Source organism: Motacilla alba, chromosome 1 (assembly GCF_015832195.1).
Source record: "Motacilla alba alba isolate MOTALB_02 chromosome 1, Motacilla_alba_V1.0_pri, whole genome shotgun sequence".
NCBI lineage: Eukaryota > Metazoa > Chordata > Aves > Passeriformes > Motacillidae > Motacilla > Motacilla alba.
Genome location: NC_052016.1, coordinates 96,690,137 through 96,710,051, shown reverse-complemented (window position 1 = coordinate 96,710,051; position 19,915 = coordinate 96,690,137). Strand labels below are relative to the sequence as shown.

General features: G+C 41.1%; 1 protein-coding gene across 3 annotated transcripts in view; it reads left to right on the top strand.

The window, feature by feature from the left end:
* The first annotated feature begins 4,998 nt into the window (after nt 1–4,998).
* Nucleotides 4,999–19,915, top strand: part of UXS1 (UDP-glucuronate decarboxylase 1) — a 56,064-nt gene continuing 41,147 nt past the window's right edge. Inside the window, exons 1-2 of one of the 3 annotated variants that reach the window (XM_038133130.1) lie at nt 4,999–5,195; nt 17,280–17,307. In XM_038133130.1, coding sequence (XP_037989058.1) covers nt 5,099–5,195; nt 17,280–17,307 — 125 coding nt within the window. In that variant the 5' untranslated portion in view covers nt 4,999–5,098. The remainder of the gene's footprint in view (nt 5,196–17,279; nt 17,308–19,915) is intronic. The other 2 variants (XM_038133139.1, XM_038133150.1) reach the window with 2 other exon arrangements.

Below are 19,915 nucleotides of genomic sequence, written 5' to 3'. Positions count from 1 at the left end.
CTTTCTGCTTCATTGAAAGCCTGAGAGAAGTTGAACAGCACTAAGACTTTCCTTGCCTCAGAGGAGAAAACACCAATATCTAGACTGCAGAGTAGATATACTCTCCAGCATGTTGCAGTCCTGCTCCTTCAGTTACTTAGCATCAGCTCCTTATTCCCTATTAAGATGATAATCCTCACATTGCTGTAACACAGAAGCACTACCACTAAAGTGGCTTGTAAGTCATCTGCCTGAGATTTGCATGAGGAAAGGAGAAGCACACCTTTTACGAAGCACACCACTAACATGGGTAAGGTCCCATCCAGCTAGTACTACTGCAAATAAAGGTGCAGAAGGAAAAAGGTTTCCCTCTTACTAGTGCTATAGTGGCCAGCACAGACTTCCAGCATAAACCCCAAGTGGCTTTTCTTAACAAGGAGTAGTCCTCAGCCACTATGCCACATGCACAGTACATGCATATACATCCCTAGCCCACCCAGGGTGTGTTTATTTTTGTTCACTTCTGGGCCAGTGATATAAAAGTAAACAGGGGTATGCAGATTTGACTGCTGTATATCATCTGAGGAAGGCATGGGCTTCTTCAGTACTAATTCCATCTTGATCTGGATTAAATACAGCCCAAAATGAAGGCATTCAAAGTCATTACTTCCAAAGTGCTCTAGAGCAATACCAATTAAAAAGATCCAAAGGGCTTGGGAAGTTATGAAATGTAAAACAGCAGTGAATGAGTAACTTGCTGACCCAGCCTAATAAACTAGCTTCTTTGATGGATGATAAAAGAACTTTGAGGAACAATGGTTTTAACTGCTCACAAGTTTTTATTATCACTAATCTGTGCTATTTCATTCTGACCCAATTACCAAAGGATCTTGCATGTGGCCTTCTGCACTTTCAGAATAGATAAAGCACCTTAAAATCTTTTTCCAACTTTGAAAATGTACATGGCTGCTTTCAGTTAACTCAGGGGAAAGATGCATCATGAAGAACAAGTACTTTATGTACTTGCTACATTACTAGCTTAAGTAATGCTACGAGTCAATTTAGGAATGTTGTTTAATTTATTTTTTTCAATTGAGTCAGTATATCAATTTCAAGCCTGAAGCAACTTTTTTGAGTAGTGCTGTGTCTTGGGCTTCTATATGCTTGATGTAAAAAAAAGAGCCTCAAATGTTACAAAATGAAATATTGGGACTACTCCCACATGAACAAAACTGCTTAACAAAATAAATAGACCTCACTGTAGTCTGAAATACAATTATTTCCTTAGATGTCATAAATTTATTCTTTGCAAATAACTGTCTAAATCATTAAGTTATTCACATAATTTCCGCAAATCCACATTTAAGTAGTCATTTTCATATTATGCTTTGACACTTGTTTGCTTGCATTCACTGGATGATCTGTCTCTTCATTTGTATGGTTTCAATGGCTGGGATTGTCTCAATTCTGCTTAGAACTGTTATGATCCAGTTGTATTTGAAACTGCTTATTACCAGATAATAAATAATAACTGTCTGAAACACTTAGCAGTTTTCTTTTCCTTCAGAGATGTTAATATAAAAGAATAAACTCCCTTCTCAGAACTGCACGTTCTCTTTTCATTAGCCTTTGTAAAACCACAAACCTTCAAAATTCTAAGAGAAACACTGCAAGATTTAGCTCATTTTTGTCTGAGTTCCCTTCCCCACTACGATCTGTTGTTAAGTAGAACAAACCAAACTAAATAATCACATTCCAATTTTTTTTTCTTTTAAATCATGTTTTACAATATGTGCATGTATAAATGCCATAAGTTTTTCAAGATTATCTTGGGCTTTATGCATCAGGGTCAGTGTGCCTGTGCAATACAACAGTGTAACTCCACAGAATCATCTATTTTTAGAGGAGGATAATGATACCAGAAAAAACAATTCCAGGTAAGCATCACTAGCTCTAGGATGCAGCTGAATGGTGAGGAAGCATACAAGTAGCTGAGCAACTCTGTGCTACTTCCTCGGCTTCACTGAGCTTTCTAACTTAAGAGACCAAAGTTAAAAGAGATGAAAGTAGAGTGCTGGTAATGGCTTGATCTTATTCTTGCATTTTCTTCAGAGCTTTGTAACTCATTTTGTTATATTGTATATAGCAATTCTCTCTGCTCGGATCTCAGTGCCCAGGGTCCACTTTTGTCTCCCACATCATACAGTGGAACATCATCTCTTGCAGAAACATCAGCAGAACAGAAAGCAAACATTTTCCTGGTATTTCCACATGGTAGAAGAGTCTCTTGCATGGAACATCATGTGAAAATTCTACAAATTGTAGCAGTTGGTTTGGTGGGGTTTTGTTTTCCCAATTCTGGAACAACAGCTGGGCTATTTCATAGTTTTGATATGATGTCAAGGAAAAGTACATTGCAGGGGTGCTGTGAATTCTAAACTCATACTGGTTGTTCAGGCAGATATACCTGCACACAGATTTTTAATCATTATCAAAAGTTATTTAAAAATCCCATCATTTAAAATCCCCCATTGAGTTACAGGCCGTGATTTAGTGAACAAAAAAAAATCAAAATGCTCTCATAAAGCACTTGGAGAACTAAAGTTGAAAACTGCAGTGTGGGAGACAGGGTGTACTGCCTGCAAACCATCTCAGTGAAGACTGCCATTAGCTGATGTCATGTGATCAGCCTGACCAAAATAACGACCGAAGGCAGATGGATGCCTACTACCTGATTTACAGCACATTAAGACTCTGCACTCAAAAATCTATCATCCCTGTCTTGGCACATTTAGCAGCCACTGCATACCAGAACCTCTGCTACTGGTGCCAGTCCTTGGCTCAAGGTTGTGAATGTGACCAGCTGTATCCTGAAATAAGTTGGCTGTTGGCCATCTTGGGTCTGGAGAAATTTATAGTACTTACAAGGTACATGTGGATAGTTATAGTTGAGATGGGACAGACTTACAGTCACCCCCCTGCAGTTAAGCCAGACACATTCTGTCTCATTTGCAGAGTAACATAGACACAGCTGGCCCTGGTGTCATGCATAACAAACAGCTGGCCCTGCAGAGAGCATGGCCAGCCTGCCTCCTGCAAAGTTCAAGTCTCCTCCACCAGGAAGTTCCATAATACATCCTGCTCCTTTGCTCTCTTTTTCCCATCCTCACAGATTGCAGCCTGTCTGAACATGTTTCTGCAGCAAAACTGGCATGAAGACTGAGCAAGGTGCCAAGCAAGGTGCTTTACAGAGGCAGCGTGACTGAGTCACAGACTAAGCAGCCCAGCTTAGGGCAGGGCAACTGTTAAAAGCGCCTTGGGCACCCCTAAAGGCTTGTGGATTTTGTATTGTGCATATGAATACATCCTGTAATGTTTCATGCAGCACTGTTCAGCTGTAGCTTTTTGATGGCCAAATTTACTGCTGGTATAAAATTCTGCTACTTTTTGAGAGATTACTACACAAGATGAATTTGGAGCTAGATCATGTTTTAAATGATGATCTGTTATTCCCTTTACTCCATATAGCCATAAGCAGCATAATGAACTTGCAAGTTAGGTGTAGCAAACACAAATCAAAGGAAGCAAAAATCTAGAGGAAAGGAGTGGCCTTATAATCAGAACCCGGGGTTAGGAAATCTCAATTCTCAAGGCTTCCTGAAAAAGTCCCTTTTCTTCTATGGGTCTCACAGAGGGGGATATTCTTAATCACTCTGCACAGCACCTTACTGCACTTACCATTCTGACTCTCACACATTTGCTTCACTGACTTTACTTCTTGTAATAAGGAGTTAACTCTTGTTAACTGTGGGAGCTTGACTGAGGTCATAGTTCCTTGCTGTAAACAAACTGCATTTCGATACTGAAAAGAAGAATTTAATTCAAGAGCGCTTGCTCCTGCAGTCTTCTCCCGTGGGAGGCAAGTGTGAGAAAGAATATTCCTTACTAAGTGTGTGGAGGCCACACTACTCAAGGGGAAGGTCAGGTTGTGGAGAGAGATTTCTCTTCAGATGAAGTGTATTTGCTGGCAGGAGAACATGTTTTGACACATGAGGAAGGCACCTACCCTTCCAGGCAAATACCAATCTGCAGTTTGCAACAGGCCACTAGGACTCGAGATAGAAGCTGCAGTAAAAATCGATTTCAAACCAACTGCAATCTTGTTATCCTGAACAGGGGCAAAGTCATAAACTACAAGTTGGCAGAGGTGTGGGGGAGAAGGGGGAAATCCTCACATTCTTCATTTACAGAATCACAGACAGGTCAAGATTGGAAGGCACCAAACAGCGTCATCCTACTGCACCTTGAGGGGAGACCTCACCACAGTCTACAACTTCTTACACGGTGGAGGGCACACACTGACCTTTCTCCAGCAGCCAACCTGAGGGAATGGCCCGAAGTTATGTCAGGGGAGGTTCAGGCTGGGTATCTCAAAAAGGTTTTTTCACCCAGAGGGTGGTCAGGCATTGGGACAAGGCTCCCCAGGAAAGTGGTCACAGCACCTCGCCTGACAGAAGCATTTGGACAATGCTCTCAGGCACACGATTTAATTCTTGGGGGTGGGTCCTTTCCAACTTAAGACTATTCTGTGATTCTACAAAATTGCATCCAGGTAGCTCTCCTTACTATGCAGATATGGAAAGCACATTGGGGACGAGGCAAACAGCACTTTCAAAGGACCAGGTACCAAAGGTGCCAGCGCGACACACGCGTTGTGTATGTGCGTGTCCACGTATGCCGGCTCATTCCAGCAGGTCACCACCCAAGGACCGCCACAGTGGGACGCGACAGGTGACCAAGCCCGCCCGACGCTGAAGCAGCCCGAAAGGCGGGACGCGGGCAGCGGGAGGCTGCGGGCGCGCTCCATTTCCCCGGGCCCCCCGCAGGGAGCGCGCGGCCGGGAGCGAACCGCTCGCCCTGAGGGAAGCAAGGGCCACGCGCATGCGCCGCCACCGCTCCGGCCGCGTCCGCGGCCCGGGAGGGAAGGGGCGGGCGGGGGAGCGGGCGCGCGCTGCCGCCGCGCCTGCGCGGGCGGTTCCGGGGCGGGCGGAGCGGGGCCGAGCGGAGCCGTGGGTGGCCGCGGCTGTGCCCGGCGCTCTGCGTGCCGCTGCCGCGGGGCATGGTGAGCAAGGGGCCGCTGCTGCGCCTGCTGACCGCCATCAACCGCAGGAAGATGAAGCTGCTCATGGGGCTCGCCTTCGTCGCCTACGTCGCCTGTGAGTGAGCGGGGGTGGGGGCGGGTCTGACACGGCCGTTCATTGCCCGCTGGCACGGCGCCCCCGTGCCCTCCGCCCGCCGTGGGGGAGAGGAGGAGGAAGGGGATGAGGAAGATGTGACGGCGGCACCTCCCGCAGCCCGTTGCGCTGCCCGGTGGCGGGCGCGCCGCAGCGCGGCTGCTCCGGCCCGGCGGGGCAGGGGCTCCGGGCGGGAGGCTCCGGGCGCGGGGCTCGGGGCTCCTGCCCTGCCGAAACTTTGCCGTGTGCGGCGGGCAGCCGTGCCGGGCGTCCCCCGTCAGTCGTCGCTCCCCTGCCCCGTCCCGCGGGCTTGCGGGGAGCGGAGCGGGTGGGACGTGGCTCAGCGAGTGTTTCCGCAGCCGCTCCTGTCCTCAGACCGCGCTTTGTCCGCGCCGATCGCCACCTGGTAGCGGTGAGCAGCCCTCAGGGAAGTTTTTCCAGGGTAGGCCTCGTGTCTGGCTTTTGTAAAATCCTCCCAAGTCCTTTGGGGGCTAAATAAATGTTTGTTTATTAACTCAGCGCGTAGCTGGAGTCTTTAAGAGCCGGGAAAGAGGCGCAGAGGTACTTCAGAAAATCTTAGAATAGCCCGTGACGGTGATGTTTTTGACTTCACTTACTAGCAGTGAGTCAGATAGATTTAAAATGGGTTTAAAACGCTGTCCTGTCAGCTCGCTTCCCGTACTTGTTTTTTTCTGTTGCAATTTTAATTTATTTTGTTTTAGCCTGTTTTGTTTTCAGACTCAGGTAGATTCTATGTGGACAGCACGATACCTTGTCAGTTCAGCTAGGGAGCAAGCCATTCTCTTGATGCTTGAAGGCACATACCTATAGGTGAGCTAGCTGTGGGGGTGAGTGTGTGCATCACATTTCAAATCCTTCCTTTGGGTTTGGGAAGGTGGAGAGGTACAACACAAGTAATTTCGTTAGAGGGGTGGTGTTTCCCACCACAGAAACGCAGCAATTCCTTTCATTACCATATGTTATTGTCTTTACTGGACCTCACTATTTAGGTGGGGGTATTTATACTATTTAGGTACTCCTGTTACCATTGAAGTTGTGTTTCAGCTCTGACTTTAAGGACAGTTTGTTTGTCCAAGTGACTTCAGGTCCCTTGCATCCTGATAGCTTAATGTCAGTTCTTATTTTGAGAGGCTTACATGTTTTGCTAAGAGTGATAGTTTTCAAAACGAAAGTTAATACGCTGCTGTGAAAACTGGATTTGAGTGGCAGGTGACGTGGTCATTGGGACCTAGCTATTGATTATATTCTCTGGACAGTAATTGGTGTTTACTTTCTAACTTTGTGAGTAAAAGTTAGCCTTAAGGAGAAGCCTTCTGACTGCTTGTTTTTTTGGGATTCAGAAAAAATAGTGGAGGAGGAGAGGGACTGCAGGTCAGTGTGGCAAAAAGTGGCTTGAAAAGGCACTAAATTGGTGTCTGATAGGAACATGTTTTTTGCAAATCTAACATGCTGTGCTTTCCCATCTTTTGACTAGAGATCAAAAGTAGTGGAATCCTTAGGTGTCAGCTACCCAGTATGATATGGCAGCAGATGCCACAGCTCTATCAGATTCTAGAGAGAATATTTTTTGTTTGCTTTTCTCAGAAGTGATTATTTGTGATCCCATTCACCTACCCTAAAAGGATACTCCTTACAATGTTACTATATCATCACTACGCTCTGCTTGCAGTCAGATAATGCCTGACTGAAATAGCAGAGAATCTGAGAAAACTGAGCAGCTGGTGTAGGTGTATGTGCTGGCACTTCTTACATCCCTTCTCTCTGAAGTACTCTCCAAATGACTAAGTGTTTTTAGGCTGTGCATCTCCATTCAGTATTAGGGCATGGGCATTCAGACTTGCAGCACATTTTGCAGGGAATGGAATAGTTGGCAAGGACATTATTTTTTTCTGAACTAGAGGATAGGACTTTTTAAATAGTGCCATTTTGTCAACCTGTGTGTGAAAACCTGAGCAAATGTTTTGGGAATATCATCTAGAAAAATGTCTTATCTCATAGAAATCTTTTGCCTTTGAATGGAAATTGGTTACAAAGGTGCCTGAAGAACTTCTCTGTGCAAGTTTGCAAACTAGAGAAAGAACTTTTGCATACAGTTGAAAGGCTGTGAGCTATTTCACTATCAAGAGTCAGTGAGTGGCTCTCTTGGTGGTTTCACACAGTGGTGGATGGCTGGGCTGTCTTCAGTATCTCTGCTCCCCTTCCATACAATGACTGAAATTTCTTTGTTTTGCACCAGATGAAGGAACTGCTCTGGACTGAGATCACCATTTTGTGTTGTAGCCGTTTGACAGTGTGGGTATTCAACAGCTGTTTGGGCCCAGCTTCAGGAGGTGGTGCACAGTGGTAAAATGGGATGAAAGCTGGCAGTGCTGCTGGAAGTGTTGCCATCACATGCTTTGCAGTTCTACAATCGGGAGCCTGTCTCTGAAGGAGTCCTGTTTACTTTGGTTGAAGTAGCATCCTGACATGATATACACTGCTAGAGTCATATTATAAGATCCCTAGAACTCCTTTATGGACTTCACTTGGTTCCCTAGTAGCACTTAGAGCCAGAGAGATCCCTACTTGGGATTTGAATTAAGGTAGTATTTGATGCCTCATTTCTGTAAGTCTAATTTATATTAGTTTTAAAAAATCATTCACTTGAAACATTGTACTATGCATGATTTGTATATATAAAAATAGAATTCAAAAGGAGCATTTCTGTGTAGCAGGCAATTAAAAACTGTTGTAACTTAAGCAACTGTTTCCTGAGAAAAGGAAGTGAATAAAGTTTAAAGTTTACCTTTACCTTTTCTTTAGGCCTGGGGTGAAAGGGGTGATGTTGTTCCCCACTGCCCAGGTGGTGAATTTGGAGATACTGCAGCTAGCAAGCTGTCTGAATCACTGTGTGATATGTCAGACTACTACTCAATGTTTTTATTAACACTCTTCACAATTAGCTTAGTTGACTCACCTTCAGTGCTGTCTTCTTCTGTGAACATTGCATGACTATACTATGCTATATATAGTACATAACCTTGCCCAGAGGTTGAGTTTGCATTGCCCTTTTAAAGGGAAAAAGTCTTCTGCTTCAACTTTCCTCTCATTTAACCCCCAGCAAAATAGTGCAGGAGTGCTAATGCTAGCTAAAGTGGGGTTGAGGGGTGCGTGGAGGTGGACTGAAACAAATTCTTTCAGTCATAAACTCCATTTACATCATGTTGAAGCTGTTGTGAAACCACAGCTTCAGAACTTGAGGTGATTATAAACAGAAGTGAAGTGGGTTTAATTGATTTCTGTTGTCTGTAGTGAGAAATGTAGACAGGTCATAAAAGAGCAGTGAATTAAATCAGTAATGTTAAAAAACTTCAGTGTCACCACAATATGAATAACTTATATGCAGGCTGAGAGTGTTCTTCTGTTTTTAAACCCCATCTGTGTGTTAGGATGTCAATATATAGACACCTTAAACTCCCTTGGAAGTTCTAAGTGTGTATTCAGCTTTATATGGACATGCAACCATGCTTCAGTGGTACTGTCTTTGCGGAATCAGAACCTATTTAAATTGTTGGAAATACACTTAGAATCTTGTAGCCGGGATTTAAAGACCAGAGCTCATCAATCTGCATGGTTTGCTTTAATCTTGATGCTACTGTAAATAATCTGCTGATGTATGACAGGGCAGTTGCATGTTCTTAATGAAAAAGTTAAGAGCTCTATTTTTGACTCATTTGTAGATCAAATGGTTCTCAGGAAGTATATCAGTAGCCTTGTTCCTTTTCCAAGGGGAAAATGGAATAGTAGGGTGCTGTCATGAGATCCAAGCTTAAGACCTCGTTTCCTTTGTAAGATAAGTTGTAGCACTGCTTTTAGAACAACTTAAAAAATGAAATGTCAAAATAATGTGAGGGAAGTACATCCTGTAGTATAGTGGCTTGACTTTTGAAGTATTGTTAGTTTCCATGGTTGTTATCCTTTGTTTTATAGTATTAGCCATTTGTTTTTGTCAGATTTTCATCAGCTAGGAAGAATGCAATGTTCTATTCTCAAAATATCGAGGTGTGAGTGAGCTTTTCAGTTTGAATCTTACCAGCCCCTTGCATGCTACTTGTCTTGCATATGTTCAAAACAAAGATAAAATGTTAGTTACTTAATGTTTTGTTTTGGTAAGCTTTTACTTCCACTTTTCATTACAGAAGAGCAGTTACCAAATTGGTCCTGCCCTATTGCTTCAGGCTGTCTCAGTGTAATTCAGCATCAGAAATCTTCCTTCCTCAGCCATTTTGTAACAAGATGTCAGGATTGATTGGCCATGGAAGAGTTCAAAATGGATGTGTGGGACATCAGGCTGGCTGGCTGGGTTCACATTCACCAAGTTGCCTTTCGTTTGTAGTAAGTTTGGGCTTATGCAAATAAGTTCACTGTTCTAACAGCTTCCAGTTCCCTGCTCATCAGGCTTGCAACTAGCTGTACTCCTGTAGCTTATGAAAATTTGTTCATGCTTCAGTTGTTTGTCAGGAATAGATGGACTCTGACTATGCCTTGCTAGCCATGATGTTTTAAAACAATTTTTGGCATCCTGGAGAAATTAATCTTACGGTTCCTCTCTTATCTCCATTTAATCTTTGTCTTTAATCTTTTACCTCCACTTAGTATTTCTATCTTCTGCAGCATGTACAGGAGACAATGCTGTCATCATTCCACTCAAGGACAAATACTCTTAGAGCTTCCACCTTTTTTACCCACTGTTTTTGCAAAGGGGAATATTTCTCTGACATTTATATTGCTTGTTTCTTTTTTCTAAGGTTGGTTGACCAAAGCAGAGTTTGGTTGAAACTGGTAGTTTTCAGCATCTCATTTATGGACTTGAGAGAGGGAGAGGTGGGGGCTATTGCAGCAATTTACCTGAAGGGGTTTTGGGAAAGGTAGCTGGGAAGAGTGAGTTTGTTTTAGTTACAGTGCTGACCATTGGAACATTCTGTGAGTCCACTGATAATCTTAGCTATCAACAGATGGGTCAGTGGAGGAGCAGTGGTAAAGAATGATATGCTGAAGACATGAGGCAGGAAGGAGTAGGAGCAGAGAACTGGAAAAAAGACTTAATAGAAAATTTCAAGAAAATTTTCCATCTGGGAAACTTAAGAACAAAATTCTTCCATAAAGTGATGATGCTAATTGAAATGTAAGAAAAAGTACCCTTGGCTACCTTCCCATGCAGTGTGAAGCTCCATTAACTTTTGTAAAGAAAGAAAATTTGCATAATGTTATATCTCACAGCTGTGGGAGAGTATTGGCTTGCCAAGGTTTAAGCGTTTGTTCTTAAGAGAGAGTGGAGAAATTTCCTGGTGATTGTGTTGCCTTTGTTTTGCTGGTTGATGACTAGCTGAAGGGTTGACATAGAGCAGCAGTGGTGCTGCCCAAGATACACAGAGAGCATCTTTCCCTTAGCAAACCCTGTGCCTTTGTGTCTAGGATACTTCTGAAGTGGGAAAAGCTACAGTTCCTATCTGCTGTCTTTGATTTGAGGCAGGAACTTTACTGTTGAGCAAGGCATCAGTTCAGGAGATGCAAAAAGAACTATTTGCCATACAGTGATATGTGTAGACTTACCAGAAGTATATTTTTTTAAATTTTCTTTTACTTTCTGTTGTACTTTCCCCAGAGGCATAATCATAAACTTCACTCAGGAAAGTGACATTTCTTAGTACAAAGTTATGATTAGTAATCGTATGTTGTTATCTCCACTAATATTGCAAAATACTCTTATCAGTAAAATAATTTTCTAAAGCAAATTAACATACTGCTGGAATTACAGATGGACTACAGTTGAGAGGGTTTTTTGCATTCTTATGGAATCAAGACTATAAAAGGTGATTTGAAATATATTGGCCAAATCATAAAATGGTTTGCCTTGGATGAGACCTTTAAAAATCATCTAATCCAGCCCCCCACTGCCCTGGGGGGATGTTCTACATCTTTCAGTAGAACAGATTGCTTAGACCCCTGTCCAACCTCGCATTGTTTACAGGTGTGGACCATTCACAACTTTCCTGGGCAACCTGTTCCAGGCTTGCCACTCTCATAAGTAAAGAATTGCTTCCTCGCATCTTACTTGAACCTCCTGTCTTTCTGACTAACACCATTGCCTCCTAAGGGTCCTATCACTACAGGCCTTGCTAGAAAGTTTTTCTTCATTGTTCTTATAAGCCCCTTTTAAGTAAGGCTGCAATAAGGTCTCTTCAGAGCCTTCTCCAGGCTCTTCTAGCCAGCTCTCTCAGACAGTCCTCATAAGAGAGATGTTCTATTCCTCTGACCATGTTTTGTGGCCCTCCTCTGGACCCTCTCTCACAAATCAATGTGTTTCTTATCCTGGGAGCCCTAGAGCTGTATACTGGTGGTGTCTCATGAGAGTGGAGTAGAGAGGAAGAATCACCTCAGTTGACAGGATGACCACACTTCTTTTGGTGCTGCCCAGTGTTTTTTGTTTGTTTTCTGAGCTGAAAGTGCACATTGCCATTTCATGTCCAAATTTTCTACCAGTACCCCCAGGACCTTCTTGACAGGGCTGCTCTCAGTCCTCTTGTAAGCCAGTCTGTACTGATACCGGTTGTTGCTCCAACCCAGGTGCAGGACCTTGCACTTTGCCTTGAACTTCATGGGGATCATGTTTGCTAATTCCTTAAGCTTTTCATTGTGTCTCTGGATGGCATCCCTTCCCTCAATACACTTACCAGCTCAGTGTCATCTGCAGACTTGCTGAGGATGCGCTCAATGCTGTGTCTGTGTCACTCATGGCGATACTGAGCAGTACTGGTCCCAGTGCACGCCCCCGATGGACACCAGTTGTTACTGATCTTCCTTTGGGCCCTGAGCCCTGGGTGCAGCCACCCAGCTGCCATCTCTTGAGTAGTCCATCAAAGTCATATTTCTCCTATTTAGCCACAAGGTGTTGGGCGGGAAATAATAGTTTCCTAAAGAAAATAATTGTTTTCTTTACATTATTAAATATGTAAAGTAATTAAATTAAAACTTTAATGCAGTTGTATTAAAAAGCATTTTATGATTTCCCTTTGCATGTTCACACTTTTTGTCAGGTTTGTGTCTGGAAACCAAAACCTTGTTTCTTCCAGGAGACTGAAGTTACTGAGTGACTGTGGAGAGTCAGATTTAAGTTAAAAAAAACCAAAACCAACCAACCCTTTTTTGAATGCTGTTGTATCTCTCTGAAATGAAAAGTTTGACTGAAGCAATTCACTTTGGATTTTCAGAGCATATGAGTTGGCTCTAAAAATTCTGATTATGACTGTATACCAATTCATATTATTCCTGCATCCTGTTTCTGTTGATAGTTATATCCATTTGTAACAAACATCATCTTGTAATCTCTGTATTTTGAGGAGCAGAAGTTGAAAGATGGGTGATACAGGGAAGAATCCCTGTGCTTTCAGCTAAATCTATTTAGACAAAAGTTTGTGTAAAAGTTTCTTTAACAGTCCTGAAAATGCAAACAACAGAGCAATTGGGAAAGAATATGGTTTTAAAAGAGATTGCATCTGGTTTTGGTACAGTTGTATCTCTATGGACATCACGGTTTTGCTTTTTAAAACATCTGTTTTAAAAAGTGTGTGATGCTAAAACTAGTGATGTCACTAATAATTTCAGATTGAGTGTATATTACTGTTGAGAGCTGTCGTAGTCTGTGACTCGATTTTAATGTCATTTAAAGAGACCAAAGAAGAGGGATAACGATACAGGCTTCTTTTGGGATTGTGTTTTTCCCCACCTTCAGGTTGTGACAGTGTTGTTTTTCTGGTTCCTCAGCCTGTTGTGGATGAGTTAATTATGGCATGCAAGGTTCTCTTAGTGTAGTAATGTGTATTTGATAGAAACCTGTACAAAAAGTATTATTGCAGATGACCAATTCAGAGGATATTCAGATGAAAACATACATCCTATTCCTATGTTCTGAGGGTCTGGAAAGATAACACTTGCCTGCTATGAAATGCAGCTGGTCAGAGTTTAAAAGTCTGACTGTGATGTTGAAGTGTCCATTTAATAGTAGATGCTCAGCAAAACCCCAGCAAAATATTTGGGGTTTCTGTTGTATTTTACAAGTGTGATTTAACAGATTTTATATTTTGTGTTGTTGTGGTTTGGGTTTGGTTTTTTTTTGGTTGTGTGTTTGCTTTTTGTTTTTTGTTTTTTCTTTGGTTATTTGTTTGGTTGGTTTTGTTGTTTTTTTTTTTTTTTGTTTTGGGTTTTTTTGGTTTTTTTGGTTTGGTTTTTTTTTTTACTTAATGTAGGCATGGTTGGTTTGTATCCAGAGGATAGCTCCCCTGCATTCAGCATCATTTCAGAACAGGGCTTCTCTAGAAAAACTAAACAAACTTTTAAATTTCCAGGAATGTAAATATATTCAGTAGGAACAAAACCAACACCAAATTCTTTGCTCATATATTACTAATTGCCTTTAAGGGAGGTTTGAAAACCTGCAACAATTTTACTGTAAGTCTGTGCCTGCCAAGTAATTGCAGCTTAATCTCAGAGGCTGGGGAAAGAAACAAAAAAGCATTTAGGTTTTCTAAAAACCCGGTGTGGGTAATGTTTAGTCAGATAAATGTAAATACCTCTTTAATAACAATACTGTGATTAGAGCATTAAGAAACAAATCTTTTTCTTTTCTTTTTTTTTTTTTTTCTAAAAGGGGCTCTTTTAGAGAGTTCTTCATCATGTTAATCAAGGCATGTTGTCCTTCTCTGGAAGCCTTCACTTTAAACTTTAATGTCTGTGGGAATGATTAATGACTAATAGACTTTACTCTTCATGGTATGTGCAATTAATCCTTGCAAAAATGCTACAAAAATATTTCTCTCATTATTTTATGAAAATGATGCAGAGGGGAAACAACATCTCAAAACAGATAGGTGTAGTCCTATTTTTACTCTTCCTACAGGCCATTAAACCAGGCTACAACAATTCTGCTCACTTCCCTAGTGCCAATTTACAATGACCTTAATCAGTCATTGGGTGAGGTTTACAATCTATATTTGAAAGAAGTAGAACCCCTGTCTCTTTCTCTTGTAGGTGAGTGTCTTAATTGTTAGGTTATAAGTCATGCTTCTGTCTAGTCCAATGAATCATGAATTCTTCCCTTGCAGAGTTTCAGTAGATGGCAGGAAGGCTGTGTTTATGAACGCTCTCTAGTTGGATAAGTTGGAAGTTCTTCACAGAGTATGTTCTGTGTGGCTCTGGGGGGTGAGGATGTTAAATCTCTACAGTCTGAGAATTGGCACAGGACTATTATCCTGGATTAATACCTTTTGGCTTAAAAGATTTGGCTTTAGACTTGAATTTTTAAACCTGGCTTTTACAGTGAAGTTCTGGGTTGTGTTAGTGTTTGCTCAGATTTTGTCCATTAGGAGTCTCATGCTTTTGAAAGCTGGGTTTGTGTAGTGCCTAATTCATGACCTTGATGATGTGGAAGATTTTTTTAACCATCTGTGTTTGCAGGTTTGGGGCCTGAACTTGATGGGCCTGTCAAGTGGTTTTGTGATGCCTGTAATGATTTTCATCTTGAATTTAGGCTTGTAATTTTCATCATTCTGCTTGTGGATTTGGACCTACTTACCTCTATGTTTCCATCATTCTTGCCTGAATGTCAGACTAGCCTTGACTTAACCTTTAGGGCAAGGAAATCCTCTGTGAGCCAGTGGTGCTTCTGGTTCTGCTGCTGGGTAAGCCCGTTATATAAACAGCTGTGTATTTGGAAGAAAAACAGCCAAACCTTATTTCCACTCTTGTACAAAAATATTAGCTCTGATCCCTTCAACCTTGGTGTAAGCTCCACGTGAGCACCAGTAGCCAAAGAGATCCTTTTGAGAATGGCGCGTTCAGAATCCTTTATGAGGGCAGTCAGGATGTTGAATTGAATTTTTGCAACATCTCTCTACACATTAGAGACTTCAGGGTTCTTCAGATCTCGCTGTGTTGTAGTTCCTGTGTGATTAATTTTGCAATTTTTGATTTTTTTTTAATTTTTATTTTATTTAGTGGCACCCAATACACTTTGTAAAAGTGTAATGTAAGGTCATGTTCTCCTACAGAACTGAGATATCAAAAATGGTGTTTCTGGAAGGATGTGAATGCCTTTTTGAGCTTCCCTTCCCTGCTGTGGACACTGAGCACACACAAGTCACATGTTTTCTTTAGGAAGCCAGTTCTTTGTATGCAACGAGGCTTCGCTGTCTTTGCAACAAAACTGGGAGGGTGGTATTTGTTGCAGCTGGCAACTCCTTTTTTTTTTTTCTTTTCCTTCAATCCATTCCTACTTCACCAGCTAAACCCAGATGCTTCCTGCCACTGCATAACCATTTACTTTATTTGTATGGGTTTCTGTAGCCCAGAAAAATAATTCTTTGTACGTATAGCTCAGTCCTGTTTAACTGGAGAATTCTGTACCTGTAACTGCCAGATTGTCATCACTCATTGAAAGAAAAGTGTTTTTTTTCATCAGTGTTATCATACATAATTCTAAAATCCTAGCCAGAGGGTAAATAACTTGAATTTAACTGTGCTCAACACTGTATTCCATTTTTACCACATTAAATTTATTTTATCTAGTTAACACAAAATCCAGGTTATTTAAAAATTCAGTTGGATTTTATGGGTCATTTGTTCTAACATAATAAAGCTTCCATATCTTTTCCCCAGAAGATGACAGGTGGTTTTATGGCATCACCACAGATAACACAGAGCCCTCCTACGGCTTATTTCTTAGTCTGTCATGGATTCTTTCAAGTTACTCGTGAATTACTCAGCAGCACTCAGCACTTAAAAACAGTTCAGTAGCTTTCCCATCCCCTGAAGGCTAGAACAACTGCATTACTGAATCCTCATTTGTGTCCTCCCCACTCCTCCTTCGTGGGAATGTTTCATTTCTCCTGCCTGGAAGGTGCCTGTGACTGTAACAGTGTTTTTTGTTTTGTTTCTGTAACGCCTCATCATCTGCTTGAGCTCATTGAGTAATAGTGATGGAAATGTATGTGCAAAGCCTAAAGGTAGGCAGAATACTTTACAGCTTACAAAATCTTACTTGAGAATTTTTCTATGTGTATGGTAATACTGCATATAGGCTACTCCCTAAGACCCAGTGTAATTTGGTCCTTAGCTTGAGCCTTGTCTCTTTAAGAGCAGCTCCAGAATGATTTTCTGGAGATGTTTGGAGTATATTTCCTGTGTTGCATGTTTTGCAAAATCCCTTATGTAACTGTTCCATGTTAACCTTGTTTATCTTGATGAAGTTGTCAGTGTAGCCTGGTTTATGGCTTATAATTTTTTCACTTTAGACTGCATTCTGTTTCCTGGTTGAAAGTTAAAAGTAAAGTCAGTGTTCTGATAGTCATCCTATAATCACCTAAGCCCTGACCAGTTACATCTGTTATATCTTTTGGTCTTTGATTTTATATTGTGATTTATCTTTCTATAAAACTTTTTCCATACAAACAGTAATAAATGAGTTTCATTTGCTTACTGAGGCATTGTAGGTTATATTACTTAGGTGTCTTTTGTGTTTACATCATATTATATGTGTATTTAGACACAATTATATGTGCACACAAGCACTTGCTATCTTTAATGCAGGACTCCTGAGGCACCTCTTTGGTCTAGTTGAGCTCTAGGCTGTAGTGGCCAGTCATTTTGTCACTGCAGTTTCCAGTTTGTGTGGTTCAGGTCCACAGGGCTCCTTTCTTGCTCTTGTCATTTTTTCCAGTATCCCTAATAAACAAGTCGAGTGTTCTGGTTTATCCAGTCTGTGTGCAGTGACAAATTGCAGGTTAGATAATTCCTGCCTATTTTTTTACAGTTCCATGTAATCTTGGCAGAATTCCACCCATACTCTGAAACTGTGATCTAGACACTTATGTATGGGAGGTGTATATATGTAGCTTAGTTTATGGTTGACATACTTAATATTGTCTTAAATTCCTTCTTATGATAATAGGAAAAATTACCTCAGGTACTGCTGTATGACATTGTAATGTTTTCTCTCTTCTTATTTTCCAGCTGTATGGGGAAACTTTGTCAATATGAGGTAACGTATAAAATTTTTGTATTGACTATCCTTATGATTGATGAAATTAACTTACCTTTCCTGTCAATATATATAAAGCAGGGAGAAAAACAACAGCTGACACTGATGTTTGGGTGGTTGCTAAGCAGCTGATACTATTACTTTTTTTAAAATACAAAGTGTTCAGTCTCAAAAATGGTTGTATATTTGCTGTAGATCTCACCTGGCATTTTACTCACACTTCATCTGCTGTTCTTTGCGCAAATTCATCTTCTGATTTTGGCCAGTTGCTTGGCATACCTGTTTATATAGGCTTAGATTCTGCTTTTCCTTAGCACAGATGTGACTGTGTCTCAGTGATGATGTGGGCTTAAATATTGAAGAGCAGCACATTCTCCACTGCTTCCCATTATTATATTTCTGTACCTAGAATCAGAAATGTGCTTTGGAGAGTTTTTCCTCCTCCACAGTTAATTGGTAGAGAACCTGATGATTTAGCTGCTGAAAAGCAGAAAATCCTGTATTGTCCCCTAGAATTTTTTCCTTTAGAAACAGAAAAACAATATGTATGCAAAACATGCAGATTTTCACATTTCTGCTTGCATGTGAGTTTGTCCTGCAGGAAATTTCACTGGGAAGACACAGCTGCAAAAGAAATTTAAGAGAATATGGGGACAGCTTGTTCCCTACAGCAAAGTCATTGTGTATAGAGGACAAATATTTTACCATGTTGTTTTGGTAGTAAAGGGTTTTGATATTCTGTTGCCACTCCTAGCAGCACATAGTAAGGACAGTTTGAGACAAAATGAGAATAATAATAATAATGAATTTTCTCTGGGCTCTAATGCACCCAGGACAGTGGGAGTCTGTTCTTTACTCTGGGAGTCTGTTCCTATCCCAAGTGGTCCATTCTGCTCCTCTTGGAGTTTCCCACCCTTGATGCAAAGAGTGCTCAGCTGTCAGGCAAACAGCTGCTGGGCTGCTGTGGGTTGCAGATGGAGATATCAGTTAGATTACCATGTTATCATGACAAGTGAACTATGGCAGCTTAGCAGCTGTTACATGAGCAGCTGAGCATTTCTTAACAAAGGACAAGAACCTCTGAGAGGGGTTTGAGGAGGTGGGTGTGGGATCCTGATATTCCTGTTTATTTCCTGATCCTGTTTATTTTCTGATAAGCTGTCTTTACAAATTCTGCCACTACCTGCCTCTGAATTCTTATCTGAGATGTCCTTTTTAGAGGGTGAGGGTGAAAATTATTTCTGAGGGACAGATGTTGGTCCTCAGCCAGTAAGATTGTCTTTGTTAGGAGGAAATGTTCATTAAGAAATAGATTGCAGAGTTGCCACTCCTTGAGTTCCAGGACTTGTGAGTGGAAAAAACAGTAGGAACTATTTTTGAGGGGACCTTTTTAAATTCTTAGGGGTTTTCCAGATTTTTCTTGCTCACTTATAAGAGAGGAGAGGCTATTTTTTCCACAGTTGTTTGCATTGTTTTTGTAAATTCCTGTTACTTGGGAAAACATTTTCAAAGTCCACCAGGATAGCTTAGTACCACTTCTTTATAGTAAATTCATTCTACATTAGCTTCAGCGTTTTTATTTGCCACTAGTGCAATAAAAGACAACTCGGTTTGAACAGATGGTTCAGGGAATGTGTATCTTAGTGTTGGAATTTACTGTATTCTTTAGAGATAGAAATGAATCTGGTCAGTAGGTCTTTGCCTCAGTAATAGACTGAGTTGACTTTCTTAAAAAGTGAAAGTTTTACAGAGTTATGAAGGAAATCATTGCTTTAACTTCTAACAGTGTGGTGTGTGTGTATATATATATATCTGCTTAACAAAGGGTCTTCTGTTTCTCTAGGTGTAATGAGTTCAGGTCCCAAGTAAAGGAGCTCTGTTTTTCACTTGAAAGAACTGCATTTTATGTTGGAACCCCATGATTCCTCTAGTATGCAAAAACTTAACTAATGTGAGATAAATAATTCCCCTTTCAGGAGGTTTAATTGAAAAACACCCCAAAAACATAGTAACACAAATGTTAGCAAAATTGCATTACCTTAATATAAGAGGTAGACTTTAAAAATACGTATTCTACGCTTGTAAAAGTTTACTCAAAAGTGAACAGAACTGAGACACTTTACCCAATTAGATGCTAAATAAGACCACGCAGATTTGTGCAAGACACTGGCCTTTTAGACAGTATTCTATTTTCATGAGTTACCACAACATACTTCATCCATGGCCTCATGTCAAATGAGGAACATTTGTGTGAGAAGTCAGAATTGTCCATGAGGCAGTTGTTGAAGAGGTGCTTTAGTGCAGCTGGGGTTTTTTCCCATGTGTTTGGGAAAAGTTCAAAGTCAAAGTGGGATGCATTTGCCTAAGGGAAAAAGTGTCAGCATACAGTAAGCAGAGACCCTCAAAGAGGCATTTTGGGCCTTTGCACAGTAAAGTTATACTCAAAACCAGTAATTACACACTTTTCTTAAATACAGGTAATTTTCTATGTAAAATGAATGTCACTTTATTGTCACTGTTCTTTCCCGTGGGCTTGGTTCAGTTTCTGCCAAACTGCTGGATTTCAATGAAAATTAGACCACCCTCTTTTAACTTTTTCTAATTGTTT